This window comes from Pantherophis guttatus, chromosome 2 (genome assembly GCF_059756535.1).
Source record: "Pantherophis guttatus breed Tessera chromosome 2, ASM5975653v1, whole genome shotgun sequence".
Taxonomy (NCBI): domain Eukaryota; kingdom Metazoa; phylum Chordata; class Lepidosauria; order Squamata; family Colubridae; genus Pantherophis; species Pantherophis guttatus.
The window spans coordinates 99,875,470-99,897,680 of record NC_142064.1 but is presented as its reverse complement, the minus strand read 5'-3'; the positions used below and the strand labels follow the sequence as shown (position 1 = coordinate 99,897,680).

At 38.0% G+C, this 22,211-nt stretch overlaps 1 protein-coding gene across 1 annotated transcript; it reads left to right on the top strand.

Moving 5' to 3' along the window:
* Positions 1-1,943: 1,943 nt before the first annotated feature.
* On the top strand, positions 1,944-17,660 carry NOA1 (nitric oxide associated 1). The gene is made up of 7 exons (XM_034410882.3): positions 1,944-3,276; positions 6,701-6,865; positions 7,792-7,997; positions 11,162-11,293; positions 14,086-14,202; positions 16,154-16,271; positions 17,291-17,660. Exons 1-7 carry the CDS (start codon positions 2,019-2,021, stop codon positions 17,518-17,520), a joined length of 2,226 nt encoding a protein of 741 aa, XP_034266773.2. The 5' UTR covers positions 1,944-2,018; the 3' UTR covers positions 17,521-17,660.
* The last annotated feature ends 4,551 nt before the right edge of the window (positions 17,661-22,211 follow it).

Below are 22,211 nucleotides of genomic sequence, written 5' to 3'. Positions count from 1 at the left end.
AAAGGCTTATGGTCCTTTGGCAAAACATTGGCGCATGCCCAGCCGTATAGCGGGACTTTATGCATTAGCCCCTCTCCTGCTAGTTTTACTGCGCGGAAGGTCTTCCCGTGAATTGTTATTTGAGGATGGGCTGCATAGACGTCCGAACATCCCCCTTTCTCCCCCCCCCCCTTTTCTAATATGCACTGTTGTGTGCAGAGATAGCAAGAATCGCGGTAGACAGATTTTCTGGGTTATGGTTTGATGAGGACCGAAATGGTTGGGGGCAATATGCTGACTTTGTAAACCGCTTAGAGAGGGGTGTAAAGCACTATGAACGGTATATAAGACTAAGTACTACTGCTATTTAGGATTTCTCTGTTAAGCGGCGGTAAAAAGCAAAATATTTCATATACAAATGAATGCTATCCTGGTTTGGAGGGTGACAGATCAGATAGATTTTCAAAAAGACGGCAACTATTTGGGGTGTTTATTTTTCTCCCTGCCTTCCACAATTGTTTTGTTTTTTTTAACGTTTGTATTACATGTATTTTTATCGTTCGCTGTTCACCGCCCTGAGTCCTTCAGGAATAGGGCGATATATAAATTAAATAAATAAATAAATATACTCTTTTAACAGTAATTCACTGCATTTATAGAATTCTAAAAAGATAATAGTCATTCATTAATTTTTTGGGGAAAAAATTAAAGTAGAGCCAAAAATACCTAACGGGGCACACACTCATTGATTCACAGTCTGCTACTGATTTAGGAATAATTTGAATATAGATGGAATTATATATTCCTTCAAGAAGAGCTACCATTTTAATGCTCTTTAAGACATCCAATGTGCTCATTTGCTTAAGAGAAGCAATTCCTGTGGAATGCGGTAGAGTAGGAAAGTTAATGTTATTCTTAAATAAGTGAACAGATTTAGTTTGAATATTCAAAATAAATTTGTTTTCAAGAAATGTTTAAATCTGAATCTGCTGGTCATAGATTTCTGATTCAGTTGTGGGTCAGTAGCTGCAAAAAAGGGTTTTCTACATGTTCCAGTATTGGTTGATTATGTGCCATTAAGTCATTTTCAATCCTAGAAACCACAAAGATAGATTTTCCCCATGACACCTGCCCCTAACCTGTTCTTCCAAGTCTCCCAACAATACACTCATTGCCACTGTAACTGAATCCATTCATCTTGCTGCTTGGTCACTCTCTTCTTGTCTTCCACCTTTCCCAGCATCACAACTAGTGGTGGATTTCAATTTTTTTTACTATCGATTCTGTGGGCGTGGCATGGCTTGGTGGGCGTGGCAAGGGAAGGATACTGTAAAATCTCCATTCCCACCCCACTCCAGGGAAAGGATACTGTAAAATCTCCATTCCCTCCCCTATCCAGGGGAAGGTTACTGCAAAATCCCCATTTCCTCCCGATCAGCTGGGACTCAGGAGGCAGAGAATAGATGGGGGTGGGGCCAGTCAGAGGTGATATTTACCGGTTCTCTGAACTACGCTACCGGTTCTCCAGAACTAGTCAGAACCTGCTGAAACCCACCTCTGATCACAGCCTTCTTCTATGGAGTTAGGGATAATTTGTGCCTGGTTACTTGTGCTTTGAGTGACAACTCTGGATCGATTTCTTTGATTATATGTTTGTTTTCATAGCTGTCGGTGGTATTGCCAGGAGTTTTCTCCAACACCAAACTTCACAGGTTCGATACTCTTCCAATACTGCTGCTCTAAAGTCCCACTTTCGCTTCCTCTGAGATCCGCAGCGTGGCACTGCTGAAATTATTCAAACCTTTCAAGACAAATCCGGAGCTCTCGTGAATTCTGCTCATTTCTAACCCTTCAAACTGAATCCTGAACTCTGAAATATTTAGAGATGAATCTGGGCTTGAATGTTTGGCCTCGAGGCCTCCCTCCCTCCAGGGCGCTTCAGGTTTGAGTCCTGAAGTTCATCAGGAAGGGGAGGAGCCCCAGCCTTTCGCCTGCGCCTGCGCTCTTCCCGCGGAGGTCGAAAGCGGCTGTAGGGCCGCATGGTTGGTGGGACTCCGGGGCTCCCCGTCCGTCCGTCCGTCGGTTCGTGGGTGGCGATGAACGTCTTCCGGCGGGTTTTTGCTGGGGGCCTTCCTCGGCTTTGGCAGCCGCCCCCACTTTCCGCGCCTGCTTGCGGTAAAAGAATCGGCGCGCTGCTTTGGCGCACCTCGGCGGGCGGCCCCCTTCACTTCCCACTCGGGAGGGAACCCCGTGGACGCTGGGGACGGGCGGCGGTAGCGGTGTCGCCCGAGTTGATGGAGGAGGAGGAGTTCGTCTTCCCCGAATACGTCCCTGAGGAGCTGCCCTCCTCTGAGGAGAAGCGGTTGGTGGAGGCAGCGGTGATGCAGGAGCTGGAGCTGGAGCAGCAACAGCGGCGGCGGCGGGCTGAGAGGGACAAGCAGCCGCAGCAGCGCCGAGAAGGACCCCAGAAGGCAGCACGGACTCACGAAGTGGAGGGGCGGCCGGACGCTTCGGTGAGGTCGAGCGGAGTGAACTGCTCGGGATGCGGCGCGGAGTTACACTGCCGGGATCCGGCCGTGCCGGGATATCTGCCCAGCGAGAAATACCTGAGCCTGCTGGGGCCTGAAGCGCTCCAGAAGCAGAAGGAAGGTGAAGGAGGACCGAGAGAAACGAAGGACGGGCCGAAGGCCTGGAAGGATCCCGTCAGGAAGGCGCTGGAGAGAACGGTGTGTCAGCGCTGCTGGCTTCTGGTGCACCACCACCAAGCCCTCAAGGTGGAAATGTCCCGGGAGGCATATTACAAACTGGTGAGCGCAGCCTTAAAACGGCCTCCTCGTCATGGACGCTCACACCTTGTGCTCTGCATGGTGGATATGCTAGATCTGCCTGACTCGATTCTGCCTGACCTGTCCGAGTTGGTGGGGACCGATGCTCACGTATTTGTCCTAGGCAACAAGGTGGATCTTCTGCCTGCTGACTCGCCAAAATACCTGAAGCACCTCCAGGAACTGCTGTTGAAGAATTGTGCGGATGCTGGCCTTGTGGATTTGAGCCAGCCTTTGGGAACCCCAAACCAGCGTATCATTGATGTGCACCTCATCAGTGCCAAGACAGGCTATGGAATAGAAACCCTGATCTCCAAGTTGCAGAAGTCTTGGAAACTAAATGGGGATGTTTACCTTGTAGGAGCAGCCAACAGTGGAAAGTCTACTCTCTTTAATACTCTCTTGCATTCTGACTATTGCAAATCCAAAGCTTCTGAGGTGATCCACAGAGCAACCATCTCCCCTTTCCCTGGTAAGAGGGAATTAAGGCATGCTTTGACAACTTATCCTTTAGACCATTCAGGAAAACCCCCATGGAACTTCTGAGCACTTTGTTTAAAACACATTACTTAAAGGTTGTTCCATGGCTCTTATTTATTGATTTGATTTTTGTCCTGCCTTTATTTTTATAGGTGGAAAACATGCATAGTACTCTTTTTTCCCCCCCACAACATCATGTAAGGTAGGTTGGGCTGAGAGTAAGTAACTAGCCCAAAGTCACACAGCCAGCTTTCATGCCTAAGGCAGGACTAGACCTCACAGCCTACTGGTTTCTAGGCCAGCACTTTTAACTACTTTATCAGAGTTGTTTTTGTATAGAAATCCTTTTCCTGAGATGAAATTTGATTTTTCACATATACCCAATGTATCAGAATGTGTTAACCTTTTAAGCACTCTTATTCTTCACAGTATTCTTGGAATGATCCGTAAGATTTACAGATTTCTTTTTATTGTTTCCAATTTAAAAGAAACTGCTGGCTCAGAATCACAAACTAGCCAACTACAGTTTAGCTATTATATTCTACAAACCCAGTCCAGTTTATGGGTCAGTATATCATGTAAACCTGAGAAAGTGAACTAACAAGAAAAAACTGCCTAAATTAAAGACAGTAGCATATATTGTGCTAGCGCAGCTTTTGTGAATTTATTCCAAACTATAAACTTTTTAGATTATATGAGTTAATCTCTTCTTTAGATTATATAAATTAATGTCATCTTTATATGAGTTAATCTCTTCTATAATAGTTCTTAAATGCCATGTGGGTATGTCAAAAGTCTAATTTAAATATACCAGTACCTATGTTCCTGTTGTTCTATGCGCATTAGAATTGTGTGTCAGCAACAGATGTTACAAAGAGCTATAGATCAGAAAAGTGGGAGGTCATATACCCAGTTTGTATTTATAATTCATAAGAATTTTAAGTAACATAGCTATGTCATTTTTGAAGATGATTATAGAGCTGCTTTGTTTTATTTTATTTTTTAAAACTGTAATGTATGAATATAAAGTTGGAGTGATTTATGCAGCAGCCATATCTAAAATGTTTGGTATTGAAATACCATACTATATGGTGTTGCTAGTCTTGAACATTAAGTCACCCCTGACAATTTCACTGTATAGAAGTTTATATAGTTAAATAATTGAACTGCAATATGACATGCACACACACACTATCTATCTATATCTATATCTATCTATCTATCTATATTTCATATGGTGTAACAGAATACAGCATTAGTGCATAAAAATTCACAAAACATATAAAATATGTATCAAAATGTAAAACACCAGATCAGTGAATTATTTTAAAAACATGCAGTACAAGTGATAAATGCAATTATGAATAGATTTAAATTATGCATGAGTATTTACTGGAGTGACAAAACTTATGACTGGATATCTAAATCATTTAGCCATTGGACAGCAATACCTTTGAGGTGATGTATTTCATGCAGGGATCCAGGAAACCTTCTGAGGAAGCGTTTTATTACAATATGATGTAAAGTTTCCACAATCACAATTAGGATTATCAACCAGCCCTATTTATATTTCCAATATTGACACCTGCCATGATTGGTTCGAATTCAGTTGGGTCTGTCCAGATTTTCCTTGGAGATCAAAGCTGAAGGGGTGCTGTACTGTGTCAGATACTAAATTAAACAGATCAGGGTTAGAGGTTGTGCAGTCCTGGTGCCATGCTATCTCAATGTCAAAGTGTTTTTTGACTAATTGCTGTCCAAATTTCCATGGCAGTTTCAAGATTTGAATCTGAATATTTGATCATGACAATCCACGTGTATAGGTAATATATACATGTGCCTCATGTTTTTGTCACTCCTTTTTAAAATCTAATTGTCTTCGAAGGTGCGACTAGCCTCCTCGTGGTGCACCCTGGGCAATGTCGTGGCTAAGTAGTCTATACATTCCTGCTGCTGGACCTCACAAAGATTTCCCAGCAAGCAGAAGCAGCATAATTACTGAAAATGATAGTTTAATATAAAGCAGACAATAAAGTTATAGAAAGGCTAAATAATTCTTCCTAGACAACTAATGGTGTTTGAAACCTAATGCTAATCATTTTAGAACAAGTATGTTGAGAACACTTTGGTAACAGTCATAAGTTTCACAGTGAGTTAACCAGTAAAAGATGTTACTGTTGTATTCATTTTATGGCCGTGAAGAATTCAATCTTTCTTTAAGAAAGAATGTAACTTTTAAGCATAACTGGTAAGTGCCATAATTTGGATATAACATTTCTTAAATAAACATTATTCTGAGACCTGTGTTAGTTTTTATACAGGATCCCTAAACATTTATGTAATAATGTAATAGAAGCCCTATAATTTTTTTTCTAAAAATCTTAACAATTGCTTTTTTCCTCAAAACTGTTTCTGCCTTTCAAGTAAAATAACAATACAGTAAGGTGAATCTGTCTCAACTGTTCATGGTTTTGCCTCATTAGGTGGCACCACCTAGCCCAGTGGTCCCCAACCCCCGGTCCGCGGACCGGTGCCGGGCCGTGGAGTACCTGGCACCAGGCCGCGCAGCGGCCGGGGGACATGAACGCTGCAGCGCAAAGGCTCCTGGGCCGTGCGCAATGGGCCGTGTGCAAAAGCTCCTGGGCCGTGCTCCCACCCCTGCGCGCGCTCAGCGGGCCGCGGTGATAAAAAGGTTGGGGACCACTGACCTAGCCTACTGTATTGATCTCAAAAACATTACAGGTAATCCTCAATTTGCAACCATTCATTTAGTGATCATTCAAAGTTACATCTGAAAAAAGTGACTTATGACCACTTTTCACATAAATTGCAGCATCCCCACAGTCACGTGATCAAAAATCAAAATAGGCTTTACTGAATCAAGTTGTTTAGAGGGGTGGGGGATTAATGGACAAAATAGGAAGCAAAAATATTCCCATGTCTATTCTATTGATATCACTAGCCACAGACCCTGGAATCATCAAACAGGGCAGGAAATTATAGTGCAGCCCTAGACCAAATAAGGTTTATCAACTGTTGCTTCAATTTGTGGATATAATGATAATGTATGCTTTGTAATACATTTGACCGGTGTAAAATAAGCCAATATTATATTGATATTTCATATTTGCTTAAAGTTAGTCATGGTTGAGCAGGATCTGAAGTGGGAATTTATTGACTCAGTATTTCTCCTTTTAACAATTGCTATCCCATTATCTCATTTTCTTAATAGGGCCCTTCTATAGCTACAGTTTCTTTCACAAATTCGTTTTCTGAAATGTGGCAAAAGCTGTATACCTCACATAACAATTTTGTGGCCTATATTGTTTAAACCTATTCTAGTATCTTAATTCTTTGCCAATTCTGTATAGACCAACCATGGAAATTTATGGGGTTTTTTATTTTTTTCCTCCTAGGCACTACATTGAACCTCCTGAAATTTCCAATTATTAATCCTACACCTTACAGAGTACTCAGGAGGCAAGAAAGGCTAAAGGAAGATTCAGAGAAAAGTGAAGAAGACCTCAGTATAAATGAACAAAAGCAGCTGAATATTCTCAAAAAACAAGGATACTTAATAGGTAGGTCCAGATATTTAATGCAGAGATCAATTAAACACAGATACTGTTGCATATCTAAAATGGATCTTTTTAATTATCTGACTAGAAAATCCACCTAAATAATGAAATTAGATTGCTCCAAATTGTTTATGATAGTTTAGATACTACTGTGCACTTGGAGAACCAGATTTTTCTAAATTGATTCAGAAATTAAAAATTACCAACTTGGAAACTTATCTGAATAAGTTATCCAAAATAATTCTCCAAAGCAAATATTTTCATCAGTACATATGAAAAGAAACTTGAATCTAGAAGATACCACATCTATACCAAGAAAATATTTACAAGAATATAAGCTAAGATTTATTGGAGTAGATTCCATTAATATATAATTTCTATTATTACTATTTCCACAGTCTTTTGAGTCAGGTAGATATGAATTTAAAGAAAAAATACAATAAAGACACCTGCCTGTATTTTTTAATTCACTCATCAGAAGGTTAAAAAATAATGTTTAGAATGTACAGTGGAGAGGAGTCAGAATTTACAGAGTGAAAGACTGTTGTAATTAGCATCCACATTACTTTAAAGCAGTGGATTGTTTAACCTTAATCTATTGAACGAACAATTGGTTGATTTTTCATAATACACTACACTAAAATAAAAAAACGTATTATAGCCTAATGCAATGGATGTACAAAGTCTACCTGTTTTCCTCAAAATAAGACATCCCCTGATAATAAGATCAATCCAGCTTTTGAGTGCATAGCAATAAGACCAAGCGCTTATTTCAGGGTTCAAAAAAATATAAGACTGGGTCTTATTTTCGGGGAAACAATGGTAGGTGTTAATTTATGGTTGAATTGTTGCATTTGCTAGCCTCAGAACAACATATCACAAAAGAAATAATCTACATCTCCCTGTGTATCTTTCTATTTTTGATATAGGAAGAATTGGAAGAACCTTTAAACAACCAGGAAAAAATGAGAAAAATATTGAAATTGATTTTAATGTTGAGGCATTGTCTACTAGCATGGAGGAAGAACCTTCCTGTCCACTCAAAGCTGAGACCACAAAAATTGAATTGACATACAATGAAGTGAAAGATTGTCGTTGGTTTTACGATACACCAGGGATTATAAAAGATGAATGTGTGAGTATACTGTTAAATTTGTTTGATATCTAAAACAGAAATGAAACAACTATTTCAGTGGCTTCCTATGAACTTAATTCTTCTCTGTTTCAAGTATTGAGGATCTGAAAATGTATTTCATATATGGACTGTCTGGGCTACTTGGAGCATTTGTGAAAAATAATCCAACTATAGATAATATAACTACGTATAGAAATACAATCATTGTAAAAACCTTTTTAGCATTTTGTAAATCCTTCACAAAACATTTTCAAAATAGTGACAGCAACTACTTTTATTTTTCAATTTATTTTTAAATCTTGCCAATTATTTTAAAGGAAACATCTGAATTAATTTAGCATTTAGGTTTAAATATCTTACCCTGATTATTAAACGTGAAATTTCTGTTACGTACATGCTCTTATCAAAGCCTTACAAAGTTATGGTTGTACAGTTGCTGTGCTTTGTAAAAGTTTATGAGAAAGATTTTTCCCCTTTTCTCTGTACATTATTCCAAAGATAATGATGGAAGCATGGATTTTATGCTATTTAGTGTGGAGTATCTAGTTTTCTACTAGAGATCTGTGTGCTGATCTTTTTTTCCCTACATAAACTGACTGTACCTGCCCATTGAGGAAGAAACAGAACCCTTGCAAACAATGTCTGCAATTTCCAATCCCATAAGGCAGCAGACTCCAACATTTTCGGCTTGATAGACTGGCAGAAGGGATGATTCCATGCAAGCACACATAGCTTCATTTGCGCAAATAGCAGGTGCACCCGCACACCGAAGGTCACACAAATGGACCTTCTCGCATAAGCCACTTGTGTGGCCTGGTTCCGAATGGGTTGAGGTCCCCTGCCATAAGGCATTTCAATACAGTAAAATACTTTTCAAGAATTCAGATTTTCACCAATTATCCTTTATCAACATCCTTGCTGTAAGCTAGTCATCATTTAATAATTTGCTAAATATTGCCAAGTTCAAAATACTCAAGAATGACTAAAGATGGAAAATAAAGCTTTGTACTGTTTATGGTTTTTTTACCATTAGCTCCACCTCTCAAAGCAGAGATAACCAAAGATCAAAGTACCTCAAAGTTATAAACCTGAGTTTTCGAGTATATTGCAGCCAACTAAAACATATTGAATTAAAATCTTGAACCTGACTTTCTTCTGACAAATAGTATTTCTGTTTTATCTGGATATAATTTTAGGTGTATTTCACTTTTATTCAACCCATTCATTGACGCTAAGTAGCAGACATATTGATGGCATTATCTGTCCAGCTGGCTTTATGTAAATGTTAAATAAAGCAAAGGATAAAAAAAGAACTGTAGTCAAAAATTGTATAGAACCATAAGATAATGCTCAAGAAAAATTAATGGAAGAAAGACTAGGACCAATGCAATACAATGCATCCAAATCCCATTGCTGCCAGGTGATCCAAAAGAATACAATGCATTCAAATCCCATTGCTGCCAGGTGGTCCAAAAGAATACAATGCATTCAAATCCCATTGCTGCCAGGTGATCCAAAAGAATACAATGCATTCAAATCCCATTGCTGCCAGGTGGTCCAAAAGAATACAATGCATTCAAATCCCATTGCTGCCAGGTGGTCCAAAAGAATACCAGAATAATTGGCCTCAAAAGCTGTTTTATAGTTCAAGGGGCCACATTCCTTATCGATTTGTTGGTATACCTCATCTCTATATAGCCTTTTCACCCAGCCTTTATTATGAACCTACCACCTTTCAGTCACCTTCACCAAGAATAAATTATTTGAGATTGTTACATAGTCAGTTCTTCTGGATCACAGGAGAGATTCTTTAAAGTGAAGAAATAAACCTTTTTTATAGTATTGCCACATTTAGACAGAACAGGAGCATAAATTATAAAAAAGGGGACTTAATTGTTGAAAGGTACTTTTTTATTTGCTTAAAATAACCTAGTTTTTGAGAAAAGAACTTCTAAAATGCCACAACAGTAGTACACGTACACACACACATTTATATACGGGACTGACTGACTGACTGACTGACTGAATTTCAGCTAGTCAATCACTTTCAGCCCAACCTATTTTACAGATCTGTTATGGGGAAAAGAGGAAGATACTGCCTCAGATATGTTTGCCACCTTTAACAGAAGGTGGTGTTAGAAATAATATCCATGTTATAGCTTTTCTTGTCTTTAATCCTGACTTTTATTTCTAGACTCCTGTTACCATTTTTCAAACTTTAAATCATAGCTTTTTGAAAAATGTTTAACCGTCCAACATTTAACTTGATTCTTAGCTTAATATAAAATGCAATAGAGTTTAGAAGAAACTGGGCACAATACAAAGATGTATTCACATGGAAGCCAACCAGACATACCAGTGTATTTTTCTTTCCCTTCTCTCCATAGCAGTTCTTAGTGCCAAACAATGTCAATGAATGGTTGGTAGGTGGACAGATATAACACTATTCTGAGCCAAGAAGATTTCCAAACAATTACTTTGCTCACCTTTATTGGGTGGCAGCTGTTCAGTGAAATGTTTAATTCCCCTCATCTCATTGCATTGAAAGGTAAACACTAGGCTTTCAGAAACTGCCCATGATTTTAAAATTGTTTGCCCTGCATTATTGTAAAACTGCTGATTAACTATTGTCTTTCAGCATGCCGAATTTGGTTGTGTATTATTTGGAAACGGAATACTGTATTATTATTTTTTTTGGCACTTAAGGCTGCAGAAAATTACAGTGCATCTCTAGTGTGCATATTCATTTTTGGATTATGGCCACTTGGATTACAATTCTCATTAATTCAATCGTAACTAAGTAAAGTAGGCATAACAGCACCTGAAAAGCAACTATACAAGTATTATCTTGCCATCAGTAGTATTAAGAAGGTTTACATGCTTCATTGCTTTTTCTTTCAGCTCTACATGAAATCCCTTTTAAATGCCACATGTCAGGCTGCTTCCTTTGTTATAAAAAGTAGAATAATTGCAACTGAGTATATTTGTCTTGAATTGTCCTTTTGCAACAGGGAAGTGGATCCTAGCTATTGCATGAATCTGTATGAGTGCTGTTCATCAATGCTCCTATATTTTAGCCCCATCCAACATGCCATCTATTTGTGAACCCTCATAATATTTTAACATTTTAGCCTCTAATTTTATGTTTTCTGATTTTCTTTTAGGTTTTAAATCTCCTAACAGAAAAAGAAATAAAATGTGTTTTGCCAACCTTTGCCATTGTTCCGAGGACATTTATACTTAAACCTGGAATGACTCTATTTTTGGGTGCATTGGGACGTATAGATTATTTACAGGTAAGAGTTCCAATGGGAATTCTGAACTTAGTGTAGATGACGTATAGAACAAGATATTATTTGGACTGTTTGAGGGTACCAGTAATCAACTCTTTTGTTCTCTTGCTGCTGAATAATTTCCACTTTACCAGAGTTGAGGGGGGGGGCTCTCAATGGGTTCTACTTGGAGTGCATCCCATTCACTCCAACCACTGGAATCAATTAAAAAATAGTGGGAGAAAGGAGAGAATCAAGCCACAGAACAGTACTAATATTTTTTTAAAAATCACATAGACAGGGAAACCAAAATTAGCCACCTCACTCCTGACTTCATGACCAGCCTTGTCTCATCTCTGTGTATATGGAAGGACCTGTGGCATCTGAAGACACTGACTATTGTATTCTCTGGGAAGCTTCTCCAGAGAGTGTCAAGCCAAAAGGGAACATGCAGTGAGTGGCAAGTAGAAAAGTGGGAAAAAGTTGTTTTGAAGCAGCAGCTAGACAATACTTTTGTGTACATCTCCTCAGCTACCACAGAGTAGCAACATCAGGAATTCCACAAGCAGAAATAATTTCAAGTGAAGACAAGAAAAGTATGCACCTGCCAGAAGAGGGTGGGGGAAGTGCAGAATACAGACAATAGAAGCAATCGCAAACATACCAACCATATCATCCAGAAGAAGGAAGTCATAGAAACAGTCAGATACACCCTTTTGTGAGGAGAAAAGTACTGTGGCAGTTCTAGAGAGTGTCCCTAACCTACCTCTGCAAGATAGTAACCTGGGTTTCTCCTTCAACATTCATTAGACATTACAAAATAGACAAAGTCTTTTCCAGATGTAGCATAATCCTGCACAGATTATTATGATGATGATAGATATGCAAGATCTCTCTAAGAATGTTTAATACATTCTTACCTGGGGACCAAAAACCTATAATGAATGTACTGTGTAGCAGCTCTGGTCACTGATAACCACACACACTCCTCCCAAAGTATCATATAGAATTAAAAGACTATAAAGAGGCATTCCACACAGAGAACATTAAGAGAATAGGGATGGAAAATGATCCTCGGTATTCCGTTGTACTTTTTTTGGTTTTATGTGATTCTAAGCAATACAGTTGGCACTGCCATATGGCTGAAGTGAGTTCCCATAACTGAAAGATTTGTCCCAAATGACATGAAAAATATTTTTGGGGGCCTTGCTTTCTCACTAGAAAAGGAATTAAGCCTTCCCTTTTGTTCTATCAAATTATTACCTTGGTAAGATCAACAGTTTTTTACTGTGAATGAGAAAATGAATTAAATGTAAAGGAAAGAACAAGGATGGAATACCAGACTATGACTTGTTATGACTCAGGAACTATCATTTTATTCAGTACTGCAATATCTTACATTGCTTTAAAATTGTTTGGTCTTCATCCATATGAATTAGATAGAATGTTTTTCCTTAAAAAAAAAACTAAGCTAATTACTTCATTTTTAAATAGGGTAAAATGGAATAATAAACTAAGATACATTATTCCAATAAAAGTTGAATAATTCAACTGTGGGGACTAAAATGCCATTGTTTTACCATGAAGTTTATTCACTATTACAGTAGATTAGCAGTCTTCAGAAGCTAAGTTATCAATTACACTAGTTATTAACTAGTGGTTTTTAAAATTTAATTGAATTACCGTATTTTCCGGCGTATAAGACGACTTTTTAACACATTAAAATCTTCTCAAAAGTTGGGGGTCCTCTTATACGCCGGGTGTCGTTCTCCTGTAACCAGGCAGACCAGCCCGAAAGGCTCTGACTAGCCTTAAATGGCTCTGGCGATCCAAGCTCTGACGATCTGCTAATCAGGCAACTCAGCTGGGATCGCCAGAGCCATGGAGAAGGAAGACAGTTTTCCCCCTCCAGCTTGCTTACCTTAGCTGCTAGTCGCAACGCTTGCCTTGCTTCACTTGCCTGAATCCATTCCATCAGCAAGCAACTCCCTGCCTGCAATCAAGCAGGCAGGGAGTTGTGGACTTCAACTCCCAGAATTCCTCAGCCAGCAAAACAAAGCTGGCTGAGGAATTCTGGGAGTTGAAGTCTACAAGTCTTAAAGTTGCCAAGGTTGGAGACCCCTGTTCTATTGGGTAAGTTTTTTTCCCCTTTGGGATCTTTAAAAAAAATAGTTAATTGGGGGTTTTTTTAGTTGTTCTTTTTTAGACCTAGCCATTTAAAGTTTATGAAGTTTTAAATTTAGCTTTCATATAAAAATAAAAATAAAATAATATTTGTGCAGCTTTCTGAGATTTAGTGTGTTTTTGTAGTGTTTCACTCTAACTACACAAGCACACAAAATCTCACAAAGCTGTATGTGGAATTTTGTGTGTGTAAAGTGTGAAAGTTGGGTTTTTGGGCTTTTTGTGGCTGTGTGAGGTTCCTGCTTGTTGCAGGAGCCATTTTGGGTCTAGCACAGCTGCTTTTACATTGTGAGTGAGCCAGTTGTGTTGTGTTGTGTGTGTGTAAAGTGTAAAAGTTGTTTTTTTGGGCTTTTTGTGGCTGTGTGAGGTTCCTGCTTGTTGCAGGGGCCATTTTGGGTCTAGCACAGCTGCTTTTACATTGTGGGTGAGCCAGTTGATGTTTTTTAATTTTTATTTGGTGTGCGTTGGAAGAGGGGTAGTCTTATACGGCGAGTATAGCCCAAACCCTATATTTTAACAGGAAAAGTCGGGGGTCGTCTTATACACCCAGTCGTCTTATACGCCGGAAAATACGGTAATAAATACTGTAGAATTTTTCAGGCAGTTTAATTTTCAAACTTTTTATTCCTTAGGGGAATCAGTCCTCCTGGTTTTCTGTTGTGGCCTCTAATTTGTTGCCGGTGCATATTACCTCCACAGAAAAAGCAGATGCTGTCTATCAAAAGCATGCAGGTCAAACACTACTAAAGGTAAGCCTGCATTTATGTACACTGACTGGAGAATCTGTTGAGCTTTGTGATTCTCTCCGTTCACAGGCATTCATTATTATGCCTCTTGGGACTTGGACAAGAGAAGCTTTATTCTGCTGTTAGACAATACCATGACTGTGTTGTCTCAAACAAGTTTTCCCTATCTTGGTGGTCTTCCACTTTATGCAAAATGATAATAATTTTGGACATTGTGTCTTTCCAATCTATGGAAAGAAAGATAGTAAAAAAAGCAGCTTTTATGTAAGTTCCAGGTAAAATATAATACAAAGAAACAGTCACTAAATAGGTTCATTGACACTCATCTTTTATGTAGAAACTTAACTCTCACCGCTGCCAAGATGCAGTCCTTTGGTAAATATTGAAATGTTCCCCATATTGTTCTCTGCTTATGAAACACTTAATGGGATTGCATGTTCTGTTGAAATTGGCAGCTTTTACCCACTAAACAACTTAATTCAAAGACAAGTTTCAAGTTTAAACAATTTTAGTTCATTTCTTCTACTTAATTGTATGTTGGACTGGGGGGGGATTCTTAGATTAGTGGAATTGATTAAAGCAAGTTGATACATAGAAATAGGCCAGCTTGTTATCTTTTTAGGACAATCCCATACATTTGCAATGAGAATTTTATTTATTTATCTATTTTTGGCACTTGGCATTCTCAAACTGCCCCCTTCTTTCAGATAGTAACCTGAGGTCCATTACCTATAGTAACTTGAGATCCTTTACTTATGAATATGTATGCTGACATCATCTGTTGTTTATGTTTTAGTGTCATCCCATCTTTCTGGGAGGTATAAACATGAATGCATCCCTTTGTTAGATAGGGTTTCTCTCAAGATTCTCATCAGTGAGTCCCACCAGCACATGCTGTGTAACAAACACTGCAGTTTAGCCTTGATTCTCCTTTTGGGGTTCTGCATTTGACTTCACAAGATAGCAGGATAGGTGTCAGATAATAGAAATAAGAAACTAGGATAGAATTCAAAAGCACTATAAGTTTTATTTCATGCTACCTATACACAGGAATCTGAACTACTAACAGTGAAGGCAAATTGGTGCCAGATAAATCAATGAATTTCCAGGGAGATTGGATTTGGGTTTCTTACAGGAATGTAGAGACTCCAAACTGATGATGCATTTGATCCAACCCTATGATCAACCTGGTCATCTCCTACAGTTGGCCCAATTTCCCAAACTTGGGACTACCAGTGATAAAAGGACAGTCTTGAGATATACTCTTGTCAGAATCAACATCTGTATCGACATGATATATTATTTTGCTATACTTTAAGTAGAGAATTTAATTTATCAGTCCTCTTTATCTTTCAGTATTCATCACATTTGCTGTTTGAGATATCTGCTTTATTTTGTGTCTGGCATATTGCAATGTTTATTTCATTCGCTTTATCTATTTGTCTCATTCTTTTCAATCTGTTAACTGATTTTCATTTTTCTCTGATCAGCCATATCTCTGATGTCTGTCCATCTTCTTTTTCATTATCCTTTTCTCTCTCATTTTAACTGCTTCTGAAATTCTTTAATCTTGTCTTCTGCTTTTTTTATCCATGCGTATTTAGCTGTAGTTTTTCTCACATGAAAACCCACCACTCATTACCTACTGCTTCACCTAAACCTTTTTTTAGAGACACCCTTACAATTTTGATGCTTTTTTAAATCACTGGGCTTCCAACTTTTTCTGTTTCTACTTTTGCTTTCTGTTTCTGTTTCTACGTTGCTTCCTACTTTTATTGTTTTGCTTTTACTAAATTATAAAACTGAAGGCAGAAATTGATTTACTGTCTACCTGGTATATATACTTATAAAGTATATATAAAGTGTTATTACTTAGCGTATAACTTGCTGATTAGCTTTGTCAGTTGAATCTTAATTTTTATTATTTAAAAGACTTTCTAATTTGTAACACAAGGTTCCAATGGGAGGTGAAGAACGAATGAATGAATTTCCACCACTTGTTCCTCAGGAAGTGATCCTGGAAGGCATTGGGACAGATGAAGCAATAGCTGACATAAAGCTCTCATCTGCTGGTAAAGATCTTCACATTTTCTTTTGAATAGAAGACCTATTACAAGTAGTGATTGAGTTACAACCACTCATTCAGCCATCATTCAAAATGGTGCTGAATGAGGGGGTTTTACAGTCTGTGAAATTGTGGTCCTAGCAGTGTTCCAAGGTCATGTGATCACAATCTGGGTGCTTAGCTGCCTGGCTTGCAATTATGACATCACAGCAAGCCACAGTGACATCATGCTTTATGACCATGTCACTTAGTGACATAGTGGCTAGTCCCAATTACCATCATTCAGCAAGGATACCTGTATTCCAGATTTTTGAATGAAAGGATATCTTTCCTAGTTACTCTATTCACAATGTGGAATCCAGATAGGATTGCAGTCAAAAGCGATCCAATTTTTTATTCTCTTACATGAGAAGTATCTTCTCTTCAGCAAATAATTCTGAAAGAAGTCCAAGCAGAATGCCAAAGTTGCTAGTTGTTCAATGGGAAAGAATTTTATGTCACTGAGCAGGGTTTTTTTTTTTCTCTATCAGTAGATTTTATTTTATGTAGCAGGTGCTAACACTTCTCTATGAATTTGGCATATTCACATCAACAGGAAATTTAGGATTATTTTCTTAGAAACATTTTCCTATAAATTGCCTTTGTGGTTCCCATTGGTTTTCAATCCCACATCTGAAAAAGAGAGTGTTCTCTTGTCAGACAAGGAAATACTGCAATCTTTTAGATCTGCCTAGTGCACCACATGAAGGGAGCAACCAGTTCTCAGAATACTGTTTCCATTTACTACAGAAAAAGAACTTTAGTACTTAAGACTAATGTTTGGTCTTTTGATTCTGTTGACATTGTCAAGTATTGTTATGAAGGCTTTTGGGATAAACACTGAAGATTTTTGAAAATAGCTCTTGCTTTGGTCCTAATGTGGAAATTAGTATGACTCTGTTGCATCTCTCAAACTGAAATTCACAGTAAATCAAATTAAGAGTTTTTATTTGTTTAGTAATAAAGTGATGTATTTCCTCTCTTTAGGTTGGGTTGCAGTTACGGCTCCTTCAAATAACAAAATGCAATTAAGATGCTATACTCCTGAAGGAACACTGGTAACTATACGTAAACCACCTCTGCTGCCATACATTGTTCATTTGAAAGGGGAACGTGTGAAAGGAAGTTCAACTTATAGAACTAAAAGACCACCTTCCTTTGTGCAAAATTTAAAATCTAATATAAAGGAGAAAAATATAAAATATAAGGTTTTATAAACAATGGAATCCCTAGTGTAATTTTTTAAATCCCAAAACAGCAAATGGTTATTTGTTTAAAAATAAAGACATTAGTTTTCTTATTGTTATTTTGTTTTGGTAAATTGTCACTGCACATTAAAGGTCAGATTTACTTGCAACTTTGTGGTATTGTACTGTTTTACACTGCAGTCTATAGTACCATACCTTTTAGAGGATAAAACATACTTTTTTCCCCCTAAAAGAGGGTGGAAATGTTGGTGCGTCTTTTACACCAAATACAGCTATTCTGGGCCTCCTGAAGGATCGCCCCATGTGTCTTGTTTTTGCGAAAAACAGGCCCGTTTTTCACAAAAACGGGGTGCACAGAGGATTTGGGAAGCCTGCAGAGTGCTCCTGGGGGCTGGAGAGGGCAAAAACTTTTTTTTTTCTTGCTTATCTTTTTGAAATCATGGTGCGTCTTATACACCGGTGCGTCTTATAGTCCAAAAAATATAGTATTTCTTTTTATACTTCCTTTTCTTTAAAGACCGGTGGCTCAGTGGCTAAGACTGAGCTTGTTGATCAATGTCGGCAGTTCAGCAGTTCGAATCCCGAGTGCCTCATAACGGGGTGAGCTCCCATTACTTGTCTGTGCAGGCTTATGTGATGATTGTCACTTGCTTTCCTCCCTCTTATATCTGAGTTTCCTTGAAAACAGAGACCATGGGACTGATCTGTGAAACTTTACAGAGACTAGTAACTATCCGTTATTTCACAGAACAACTGAGAAACTCAGTTTCCTAATATGCAAGACATCTTGCCTTGCTACCAACTGCAAAATAAATGAATGTGGCTGCCAAGGTAAGTGTATATATATATATTCAGGCAACGTTGGCATGAAATCTGATAAATTGCTTAAGGAATGAAGCAGGGGAAAATTTATTGGAGGTGAGATCCAAAAGAATATGCCAAAATTTGTTATTTCATATTTGAATTATTTAAGTTATTTTGCAGGTATGGGACTTTCTTAGAGATACTTACATTAATTCTTCGCCATGGTAGCAAATACTGTGTAGAATGTTACTGTCAATACCACAGGAAGGATTTTCTACAATTAATGCAATTTTGTCCAATTTTAACTGTCTTTATTACTCATGGAAAAACAAGATTATGACATTCATACCCAATATGATAATCAGTGGTCTCTTCATCCTACTAGAGCTCTCAAAATTAATATGCCACCAAAGAGAAAAAAAGAAGGTAATAATACTCTTACTTATAGCAGGAAAAAAAGATAAGTCTCTGATAGGTTAACCAAAAAAAAAAAAATCCAATCCCCAATACAAAAGAGAATTGGGAGAAAAACCAAACCCAATTTCTTTTCCATCTTTTTTTTCACTATTGCCTAGATGTTAAAAACATTTTGTCATTGAAGTCTTCAATATGATACTTGAAAGATAGGGAAATTATTACACATAGCTGTTGTACAGCTTTCTCACTAAACATTTGGTATAAGCAAGATACTTACCTAACACTTTCAATTCTTTTAACCATTTATGGTTTCCAAATACCCATCCATAGTATTTGGAGATGTGATGTAACCACACTAGTCTATCCAACCAGCTTCTGATAGTGACAAAATTATACTAAATTTACATTTATCTTAAATGAATAAATTGCAACCCATTCTTAACATGCTATACTGTTTTTCATTTGTTCCTTAAGTCAGTGTTGAATCCTGGGGACTGCCTGAACAAGTCCCTGCAATTCTGACAAAATTTTCAGAAGTGGTTGGCCATTTGTGTCCTTCCCAGAACCGAGAGAGAGGTTGGCTCAAAATCCCTTAGTTGCAGTTGTGCCTAAGGTGAGAGTACTAAAGAAGTGAGTTTTCTAGTTTCTGGCTTGATGTCTTAGCCACCCACCACCACCACCACCTGAAGTTGGCTAGGAGTTAGTAAAACATGTTAACTAGTAGGACAACTAAATAATTCTAAACATAATCCCAAACCTTATTTTTCCCAAATGTGATTCTCTTCACACACTGTTAGATATTACAGTAGAGAAGGGAAACATGCCTTACACCAGGGAGTACATAGACTAGATTAATACAGATCTCTTACAGCCTGTTTTATGAGACCAGTGAATCCTGAATGTATATTTAAGTCAGACCCAAAGTTCTCTTCTATGTCAGGGCAGTGATTCAGAAAACAGGCTGTGTAAATAAACAGTTTTGGTTCAGACTGGCCAAATAACTGAGGTGTAACACAATCTATGAAAAGAGAACAAGACTACTGCTATTGGATTCACCAGTACAGGAACACGTAGGAGCTATTTAAATATCAATACTTCATCGATCGGGAATATATGAATGGGGAGGATAAGAAGCAAGTTTACTTTCACCAGTATTGTGACTGTGACAAAATGACAAGGTAGGCTCAAATTATAGTTCCTCTTTTCCTGTGCTAATAAATTACTGCTAGAAAATGTGGAGAATATAACAATTTCTCCTATAATAATGATAAAAAAATTATCTTGGGCTGTTCGGAACGATGTGGCAAACCTGAGCCCAGACATTGATCTTATTGCTGAGACAGTCTTTAACATGCCAATGAAAATTATGCAGGGAGAAAATAAGAAGGGATGTTTATGAAATGGAAATATGAGCAGTGTTCAACTATTCATAATTGTAACTATTTTTAATTTTTTAATTCCACCTGTATTATTTATACAAATAAATAAATAACTAAAGGCAGAGAACATATCCAACACACTTTCCTCCTTCTATTCTCCCTACAGGCTTACACAATAAATAATCCTGTAAGGTGGGTTGGGCTGAGACAGAGTTACTGGCCCAAAGTCATCCAGCTAGTTTTTATGGCTGAGGCAGGACTTGAACACAGAGTCTCCCGCTTTCTAGCCTGTGCTTATGATCAAACTATAACATTTAAGTATGTAGGATCATCAGAAAACAGGCTACACTGTTATTGTTCACACAATATGTGAATTTAATCAAACTAAACACAACAGCTTTACTGCCGATTACAGAGATGTGTGCTGCCTGATAAGACAGAAATTGTGCTGCATACCTTTAATTTAAGGAGAGTTCTAAAACCACCAGCTGAACTTTAACATTCATAATGTGACTGCACAAGAATCTAGTTCAGATTTGCTTAATGACAAGACCTATTTCTAATGGGATCACCGATTCCTTAAGGCTTGGAAAACATGTTTGAAAATCTATAAGAAATCCTTATTCAGGTACTTGGATGCCCACAAAGATCAGAATAATGCAAGCAGTGGTATTCTTTGTGACACTCTATGGAGGCAAAAGATTAATTTTGGTGAAACAGGATAGGAAGACCCTTGACACTTTTGAACTTTGGTGTGGAGAAGATTCCTGAGAATATACAAGAGCCTTGGTGGCGCAGCAGACTAAAGTGCTGTTAAATAGCACCAGCTGCCTGCAATTACTGCAAGTTCAAATCTCACCAGGCACAAGGTTGACTCAGCCTTCCATCCTTTCGAGGTAGGTAAAATGAGGACCTGGATTATGGGGGCAATAAGCTGACTTTGTATAAAAAAGAACACCGCTGGGGGGGGGGGGCGAAAGCCCTACTAAGCAGGTATATACAAAAGTATGAAGGCTATTGCTTAACGCATTGTAAGCCGCCCTGAGTCTCCGGAGAAGGGTGGCATATAAATCGAACCAATTAATATATACAAATGCATATACATATACACATACATACACATATACATCATATACATATACATACATACATACATACATACATACATACATATATATATATATATATGACAGCCAAGAAAACAAACAAATGGATCATCAGACAAATTTCACTCAAAGCACAAATAACAAAGCTCAAATTATTCTACTTTAGATATATTATGCGAAGACAGAAAAGGCCCTAATGCTGGGAAAGCTGGAAGGATACAGAAGAGGACAACTAGCAGCAAGATGAATGTACGCAGTGATGAGTATATGCTTAGAAGACCAGATCGGAAGAATGTAATTGCTAAGTGCTGACAAAAACTTAATGGCACATAATCAAATCCCAAAGGCAATCTTAGAAAACATAAAAAGTGCTGAAGAACACTACAAAGAAACAGTCCTTCAGAACCAAATACATAATTTTGAATAGAAGGATAAGCCTAAAAATTTAAAATGAAATTATACAAGATGAGCAAATGCAATATATTTACATAATGTATCAATTCATAGAAATCAAGGTGTCTCAGGAGAAAGTCGCTTTGAACGATAGCACTGGATATGAAAATATACCGGATTCCATTACTAGCAAGAAATTCTTAGAGCAGGAGTAAAGAGAATGTACCCATACAATGGCTGCTGAAGAGCTAGTGTGAAAGAGAAGGATTACAATACACAAGATTTCAAAGATACATAACAAGAAGCATTAAACTGGTTGTTCTGGTAATCTGCCAATTTAATTTAGTCCTCCCTCAACGGAGAGGGAGATATAAAAAACCACTTATCTCCAGCCTATAACAGCCTTTGCAGCAGTTCCAAGATTTCGCAACAACCATAACTATGAAAAAGTCATGTCACTTTTCAGAGCCATTGTAACTTTGGTCACTAAATGAACTACTGTAAATTGAGGACTATTTCAGGGGTGGGTTCTACTTACCTTTACTACCGGTTCACAATGGGGCTGCACACACGTGCTCGCGATGACGTCTGGTTCGGCAGG